The following is an 8,586-nucleotide window of genomic DNA, read 5'->3' on the forward strand; positions in this document are numbered from 1 at the left end:
TGTTATGTGTTTGGATCTGATTCTGGTTTTGTTTGTGTCCCAGGAGTTTTTGACAGAAGCTTTGCCTGTCGGCCTCATCGGAATGAACTGTGTTTTGATGAAACAGTATATTGAGTTTGTAGCTGACAGATTACTTGTGGAACTTGGCTTTTCTAAGGTAACTAAAGTGTTTTAAATCATGTTAATGACCTGTCTTGGTTACTGTTATGTCACTGTGAAGAGACACCGTGACCAAGGCAGCTTAAGAAAGAAAGCACATAATGGGGTCCTGCCCACAGACAGGAGGCAGAAAGAGAGCAGCTGGACCTGGTACGGGCTTTTGAAACCTCAAAAACACACACCCCCTCAGTGACACACCTCCTCCCGCAGGGCCACACCTTCTCTTTCTTCCTTGGTAGCCGCATGCCTAGAACAGAACACTGGAATATAGGAGCGCCTGGGCTCCATCCTCGTGCAGACCACACACCACCAGCAGGGTTTCAGGCCAGTGAGCCTCTCAAGTTTGCTCTCCTGAAAGCACACGTAACACGCTAGTCTCCTTTAAACACGTGACAAGCTGGCTGTGCAATGTCCACCCATAATTCTGGCATTCTAAGGCAGAAGGATTCGAGTTTGTGGACAATGTGGGTCACGTAGCCCATTTCTGACGGACAAGAAAATAAAACGTGTAGGACACAGCCTTGTTTTGTAAGAAAAAAAAATGGTTTTTCAAGATCCTTTGAAACTTAAAATGAAGTTGGTGACAGCCGTCGCAAGCCCTCCACGCCTTAGAGGAGCAGCGTGGCCCTGCAGGTGCCTGGGTAGTGGGGACCTGTCCTGACTTCTCTTGTCTTTGCCTTGTTGTGCAGTGTGATTGGATTCTTCTAATCTCTAAGACATTTCTCTTCTTTCCAGGTTTTCCAGGCAGAAAATCCCTTTGATTTTATGGAAAACATCTCGTTGGAAGGGAAAACGAATTTCTTTGAGAAGCGAGTTTCTGAGTACCAGCGTTTCGCAGTCATGGCAGAGACCACAGACAATGTCTTCACCTTGGATGCAGACTTTTAAATCTCTCCCCAGTTAAAACACCATAGAAGCCGGATATGGTGGCATATGCCTTTAGTCCCAGCACTCAAGGAGGCCAAGGCAGGTGGAGTGTGGGACTGTCGGAGCTATGTATAGAGATCTGTTTCAAAACCCAAACAACAGCAGCAAGAGCAAACTAACAAACAAAACCTTGTTGGGAAAATAGCAATTTATTTTTCTGTCCTTTTGAAACGTTGAGTATTTCCTTTAAGGAAATGAGAGTTTGAATAGAAGGAAATCAAGAACTAAATTACAAACCGTTGATTTATCGAAATGCACTTCATTTATTTATACAGTGAGAGGGCGTGGCTTTTTCTTTATTCGTTAACACATAAGATGGCATTAAGAGCCTGGATTGAGGAGTCATATATGAGTTTGACATCCTGCCCTTACTCCTTTGTGTGACCTTGGCAGATCAGTCAGTCACTGTAATGTTCAGAGCAATGATCTGTAAACTTGTATGATAGTAAGCCCCAAGTTCATGGAGGTTACAGAAGAACAGATACACAAAGATAAGTTTCCCTCCACTACCTCGATGACCAGTAACACCAACGGTACGACTGGTTGCAGTGCACTCCTCTCCAAAGTGACTGTGATTCTAGGTTAGATGGAGATCTAGAGTCCAATAGGGTCTAATGTTGCAGGAAGAATATGAGAATATGAAACCTTGAGAGGTCATGATTCTCATCAGCCCCTTTGCTTGTCTCAATCTGCGGTAAAGAATGTAGCTCATAACTGCTTAGGGCGGAAGGCTTGTGGAACAGAGTCCACACTTTGCCATGGTTGTGGGCCTTAGGAAAAAAGTGATTCTCCTTCGGGAATTAAAAAGCCAACTGTTGCCAGGTGCAGCCCTGGAATGTTTAGAACCAGGATAGATGGGCACTTCCCAAAGTCATATTCTCAGAGCTGGTAGATCTTGCAATGTTTTGTGATAGACTTCATTTGTATGTCTTTATACTTTAAATCTCTCTACAATGTTATGAAGGGATGGTCTTTAATGGGACTGTGTATGCTGCAGAGCTAGATGATAAGGGAGATGGAAAGGCCAGGGGCCAGGCCGCCTGGGCAGTGTGCCCTCTTCATTTTCAGGAAGCACCAAGAGGAAGCCTGAGCCCCATCAAACCCCGGTTCCTACTCAGTGAAGTGCCTGCTGCCCAAACATGAGGGCCCGAGTCCAGATCCCTGGCAACGCCATAGAAACCATAGCAGCACATGCTCACACGCCACACATTGTATGTGCACATACACAGTGCACACACACAGTACACACAGTGCACACACATGGAATACAAAGTTCTGGAAACTGAAATTTAGAGATTTCTCTCTATGTAAGTTTTGTTCCATGTGTTCTCTAACTACTGATTGATCAAACTAGGAACTCTAAATGAATGCAAGAGAGGCGGCATAGTTCCACTGTTAGAGGGACTATCAGAAATGAAGTGTTTGAGTTATAGTCAGATTGGTTTTCTTGCTGTGTGCTTCCCACTGGTCATGTGGTCACCCGATGCCCTTCTAAGCCTGCCAACACCTGTTACTAAAACGTGGAGAGAGGGGTGAGGGTCAGAGAAGCTGAAAAACATAGCCATGATTCCAGCCATTGCCCTTTTACTGTGAGATTCTGGGGCTGTCACATCTTTTAACTTTCATCCATTGTGATTAGTTTTGCCTGTTCCTTTGTTAAAATATTGCATACATTATTGCACACCATAGCAATACTGTTTACGGTACTTTAGAGTATCAGAGTATCAAAGAGCTTGGAGTGTTTGGGTAGCATGTTTCAAGATACTTAGCCACTGCCATACAAAACCATCTAAAGCTGTAATCATCTCAGACTGAAAGACGACAGTTCAACCGTGCATGGCCCCGAAGTTTAAGTCCAGATCTTCCGCGTGAGTCGTGCCAGTGCCTTTATGTGATGCCTGCTCACAGCAGCAATAAGCAAAGCTGTGTTTAGAAGAAGTCTTAATATCAAAAAACTGAATTTTAATACGCGGCAATGTTGCTCCATTCAGTATTCTGCACCCATCAGTCCCCCAAGTTCCACATTTATTTATTACGTCTATTTTGGTCCTTAGATACGGAAGAATCATGAAGTTACAGGATGTATCATGTATCACGGGTAAAGAAAGCTTAAGTTTATGGCTCTTCTCTTTTTTCTAGCACATGTGTTTCAAAGAAATTCAGTTTATCATAGAATCATAAACAACTTTGTCATAACAGTTCCACTGCACACTTCAGCATGTAGACGCATGGTGAGAAGCAGCATTGGACCAGTTTATTCCAGTGCTTTCTGCAGGACTGAATTTCAGTAATAAACACTTACTTTGTGATGTAATCCACTCCCAGCCACACCGTTATCTGAAGATGTTACAGTGCTTCATTTTAAAATATCCAGATTCTACTTCTGTCACCACTTTATTATGTTTTGTTTTCCTTCTTTAGTTGGAGTTCATCACGCAGTCTGGCCTGGATTGCACTCTTGAGCCTCCCCTGCTCCAGCCTCCCAAATAGGCATTATAGGCTGTGTGCCACCATGCCCAGATACAACTTTATTTTTTGTGATAAAGAAGATGTGCATGTTCAAAAATAATTTAATATTCAGATTATGTATTTTATATTTAAATATATTTATGTCATTCTCATAGACTTTCCAGATTTACTTTTCACAACTAAGCTAAGAGCTCAGTGTCATGTCAGTGATAAAGAAACTTTTGGTGGGCTGCACTAAAGGCAAATTAGCTGCTAAGATCACGTGTCATGTTTTGAACTAATTGAGAGTTGGAAGCCAGCTCAGGCAGAACGTGGGGTGCAGTACTCAGAAGTGAGATTGTAATTCTCGTCCCTTCCTTAAGGGATCCGCTCCTTTGTAAAGTGCCCTGGGTCTGCAGGAGAATCTGATATTCCTGAAGGCCTAGTAGAAGTCGCTCTTCACATTTGTGACTTAACTATGTGAAAGAAAACATGTAAACCAGGAAGACCAGAGGATGACTTTTTGGTTTTTTTTGGTAAAGAAAAGTAAGTTCACAATATTTTAAACATGTATTTAACTATTTTACAACTTTGTTTTGACTTTTCTAAGTGTCTGATCACTTAACAAAATCTCAGCATCTGCCATGTGTGTAAGAAGCTTTATGAGACATGGTGTTCCTAAATATATTTTGTTAAAATACATTATGGTCAATCAAACCGACCCTGCTTATAGAGACTCAGGGCTTTTTTCCACCAAAAAATTATCTGTTTTGTAAAGTTTGTTGAAATAAACTGTATCATTATATCATTTTGTGTGTGTTTATTGGGGGGTAAGACCATTTTTTATTCATGCAGACTACCTCAGTCCCAACCAAGGGGCGTGCACTGTCTCTCCTGTGTGTGCAGGTCAGTGCACGTCACAGTCTGTTCAGTGTCTCCTGTGTGTACAGTGCACGTCACAGTCTGTTCAGTGTCTCCTGTGTGTGCAGGTCAGTGCACGTCACAGTCTGTTCAGTGTCTCCTGTGTGTACAGTGCACGTCACAGTCTGTTCAGTGTCTCCTGTGTGTACAGTGCACGTCACAGTCTGTTCAGTGTCTCCTGTGTGTACAGTGCACGTCACAGTCTGTTCAGTGTCTCCTGTGTGTGCAGGTCAGTGCACGTCACAGTCTGTTCAGTGTCTCCTGTGTGTACAGTGCACGTCACAGTCTGTTCAGTGTCTCCTGTGTGTGCAGTGCATGTTACAGTCTGTTCAGTGTCTCCTGTGTGTGCAGTGCATGTTACAGTCTGTTCAGTGTCTCCTGTGTGTACAGTGCACGTCACAGTCTGTTCAGTGTCTCCTGTGTGTACAGTGCACGTCACAGTCTGTTCAGTTTCTCCTGTGTGTGCAGTGCACGTCACAGTCTGTTCAGTGTCTCCTGTGTGTACAGTGCACGTCACAGTCTGTTCAGTTTCTCCTGTGTGTGCAGGTCAGTGCACGTCACAGTCTGTTCAGTGTCTCCTGTGTGTACAGTGCATGTTACAGTCTGTTCAGTGTCTCCTGTGTGTGCAGTGCACGTCACAGTCTGTTCAGTGTCTCCTGTGTGTACAGTGCACGTCACAGTCTGTTCAGTTTCTCCTGTGTGTGCAGGTCAGTGCACGTCACAGTCTGTTCAGTGTCTCCTGTGTGTACAGTGCACGTCACAGTCTGTTCAGTGTCTCCTGTGTGTGCAGTGCATGTTACAGTCTGTTCAGTGTCTCCTGTGTGTACAGTGCATGTTACAGTCTGTTCAGTGTCTCCTGTGTGTACAGTGCACGTCACAGTCTGTTCAGTGTCTCCTGTGTGTGCAGTGCATGTTACAGTCTGTTCAGTGTCTCCTGTGTGTGCAGTGCATGTTACAGTCTGTTCAGTGTCTCCTGTGTGTACAGTGCACGTCACAGTCTGTTCAGTGTCTCCTGTGTGTGCAGTGCATGTTACAGTCTGTTCAGTGTCTCCTGTGTGTACAGTGCATGTTACAGTCTGTTCAGTGTCTCCTGTGTGTACAGTGCACGTCACAGTCTGTTCAGTGTCTCCTGTGTGTGCAGGTCAGTGCACGTCACAGTCTGTTCAGTTTCTCCTGTGTGTGCAGGTCAGTGCACGTCACAGTCTGTTCAGTGTCTCCTGTGTGTACAGTGCATGTCACAGTCTGTTCAGTGTCTCCTGTGTGTACAGTGCACGTCACAGTCTGTTCAGTGTCTCCTGTGTGTACAGTGCACGTCACAGTCTGTTCAGTGTCTCCTGTGTGTGCAGTGCACGTCACAGTCTGTTCAGTGTCTCCTGTGTGTACAGTGCACGTCACAGTCTGTTCAGTGTCTCCTGTGTGTGCAGTGCACGTCACAGTCTGTTCAGTGTCTCCTGTGTGTACAGTGCACGTCACAGTCTGTTCAGTGTCTCCTGTGTGTACAGTGCACGTCACAGTCTGTTCAGTGTCTCCTGTGTGTACAGTGCACGTCACAGTCTGTTCAGTGTCTCCTGTGTGTACAGTGCACGTCACAGTCTGTTCAGTGTCTCCTGTGTGTGCAGTGCATGTTACAGTCTGTTCAGTGTCTCCTGTGTGTACAGTGCATGTCACAGTCTGTTCAGTGTCTCCTGTGTGTACAGTGCACGTCACAGTCTGTTCAGTGTCTCCTGTGTGTGCAGTGCATGTTACAGTCTGTTCAGTGTCTCCTGTGTGTACAGTGCACGTCACAGTCTGTTCAGTGTCTCCTGTGTGTGCAGTGCATGTCACAGTCTGTTCAGTGTCTCCTGTGTGTACAGTGCACGTCACAGTCTGTTCAGTGTCTCCTGTGTGTACAGTGCACGTCACAGTCTGTTCAGTGTCTCCTGTGTGTACAGTGCATGTTACAGTCTGTTCAGTGTCTCCTGTGTGTGCAGTGCATGTTACAGTCTGTTCAGTGTCTCCTGTGTGTGCAGGTCAGTGCACGTCACAGTCTGTTCAGTGTCTCCTGTGTGTGCAGTGCATGTTACAGTCTGTTCAGTGTCTCCTGTGTGTACAGTGCACGTCACAGTCTGTTCAGTGTCTCCTGTGTGTGCAGTGCATGTTACAGTCTGTTCAGTGTCTCCTGTGTGTGCAGTGCATGTTACAGTCTGTTCAGTGTCTCCTGTGTGTACAGTGCACGTCACAGTCTGTTCAGTGTCTCCTGTGTGTACAGTGCATGTTACAGTCTGTTCAGTGTCTCCTGTGTGTGCAGTGCATGTTACAGTCTGTTCAGTGTCTCCTGTGTGTACAGTGCATGTTACAGTCTGTTCAGTGTCTCCTGTGTGTGCAGTGCATGTTACAGTCTGTTCAGTGTCTCCTGTGTGTGCAGTGCATGTTACAGTCTGTTCAGTGTCTCCTGTGTGTGCAGTGCATGTTACAGTCTGTTTAGTTTCTCCTGTGTGTGCAGGTCAGTGCACGTCACAGTCTGTTCAGTGTCTCCTGTGTGTACAGTGCACGTCACAGTCTGTTCAGTGTCTCCTGTGTGTACAGTGCACGTCACAGTCTGTTCAGTGTCTCCTGTGTGTGCAGTGCATGTCACAGTCTGTTCAGTGTCTCCTGTGTGTGCAGTGCATGTTACAGTCTGTTCAGTGTCTCCTGTGTGTACAGTGCACGTCACAGTCTGTTCAGTGTCTCCTGTGTGTGCAGTGCACGTCACAGTCTGTTCAGTGTCTCCTGTGTGTGCAGTGCATGTCACAGTCTGTTCAGTGTCTCCTGTGTGTACAGTGCACGTCACAGTCTGTTCAGTGTCTCCTGTGTGTACAGTGCACGTCACAGTCTGTTCAGTGTCTCCTGTGTGTACAGTGCACGTCACAGTCTGTTCAGTGTCTCCTGTGTGTGCAGTGCATGTTACAGTCTGTTCAGTTTCTCCTGTGTGTGCAGGTCAGTGCACGTCACAGTCTGTTCAGTGTCTCCTGTGTGTGCAGTGCATGTTACAGTCTGTTCAGTGTCTCCTGTGTGTGCAGTGCATGTTACAGTCTGTTCAGTGTCTCCTGTGTGTGCAGTGCATGTTACAGTCTGTTCAGTGTCTCCTGTGTGTACAGTGCACGTCACAGTCTGTTCAGTGTCTCCTGTGTGTACAGTGCACGTCACAGTCTGTTCAGTTTCTCCTGTGTGTGCAGGTCAATGCATGTCACAGTCTGTTCAGTGTCTCCTGTGTGTACAGTGCACGTCACAGTCTGTTCAGTGTCTCCTGTGTGTGCAGTGCATGTTACAGTCTGTTCAGTGTCTCCTGTGTGTGCAGTGCATGTTACAGTCTGTTCAGTGTCTCCTGTGTGTACAGTGCACGTCACAGTCTGTTCAGTGTCTCCTGTGTGTACAGTGCATGTTACAGTCTGTTCAGTGTCTCCTGTGTGTACAGTGCACGTCACAGTCTGTTCAGTTTCTCCTGTGTGTGCAGTGCATGTTACAGTCTGTTCAGTTTCTCCTGTGTGTGCAGGTCAGTGCACGTCACAGTCTGTTCAGTGTCTCCTGTGTGTACAGTGCACGTCACAGTCTGTTCAGTGTCTCCTGTGTGTACAGTGCACGTCACAGTCTGTTCAGTGTCTCCTGTGTGTGCAGTGCATGTCACAGTCTGTTCAGTGTCTCCTGTGTGTACAGTGCACGTCACAGTCTGTTCAGTGTCTCCTGTGTGTGCAGTGCATGTTACAGTCTGTTCAGTGTCTCCTGTGTGTGCAGTGCATGTCACAGTCTGTTCAGTGTCTCCTGTGTGTGCAGTGCATGTTACAGTCTGTTCAGTGTCTCCTGTGTGTACAGTGCACGTCACAGTCTGTTCAGTGTCTCCTGTGTGTGCAGTGCACGTCACAGTCTGTTCAGTGTCTCCTGTGTGTGCAGTGCACGTCACAGTCTGTTCAGTGTCTCCTGTGTGTACAGTGCACGTCACAGTCTGTTCAGTTTCTCCTGTGTGTGCAGGTCAGTGCACGTCACAGTCTGTTCAGTGTCTCCTGTGTGTACAGTGCACGTCACAGTCTGTTCAGTGTCTCCTGTGTGTGCAGTGCATGTTACAGTCTGTTCAGTGTCTCCTGTGTGTGCAGTGCATGTTACAGTCTGTTCAGTGTC

General features: G+C 46.3%; 1 protein-coding gene across 6 annotated transcripts in view; it reads left to right on the top strand.

Moving 5' to 3' along the window:
• Rrm2b (ribonucleotide reductase regulatory TP53 inducible subunit M2B) overlaps positions 1-3,711 on the top strand; it is a 31,451-nt gene extending 27,740 nt beyond the window's left edge. For 4 of the 6 annotated variants that reach the window (XM_075961162.1, XM_075961163.1, XM_075961165.1 and 1 more), the window contains 2 exons: positions 44-157; positions 895-3,711. In XM_075961162.1, coding sequence (XP_075817277.1) covers positions 44-157; positions 895-1,047 — 267 coding nt within the window. In that variant the 3' untranslated portion in view covers positions 1,048-3,711. The remainder of the gene's footprint in view (positions 1-43; positions 158-894) is intronic. The other 2 variants (XM_075961161.1, XM_075961167.1) reach the window with 1 other exon arrangement.
• The last annotated feature ends 4,875 nt before the right edge of the window (positions 3,712-8,586 follow it).

The sequence above is a fragment of the Microtus pennsylvanicus genome, chromosome 2, assembly GCF_037038515.1.
Source record: "Microtus pennsylvanicus isolate mMicPen1 chromosome 2, mMicPen1.hap1, whole genome shotgun sequence".
Taxonomy (NCBI): Eukaryota; Metazoa; Chordata; class Mammalia; order Rodentia; family Cricetidae; genus Microtus; species Microtus pennsylvanicus.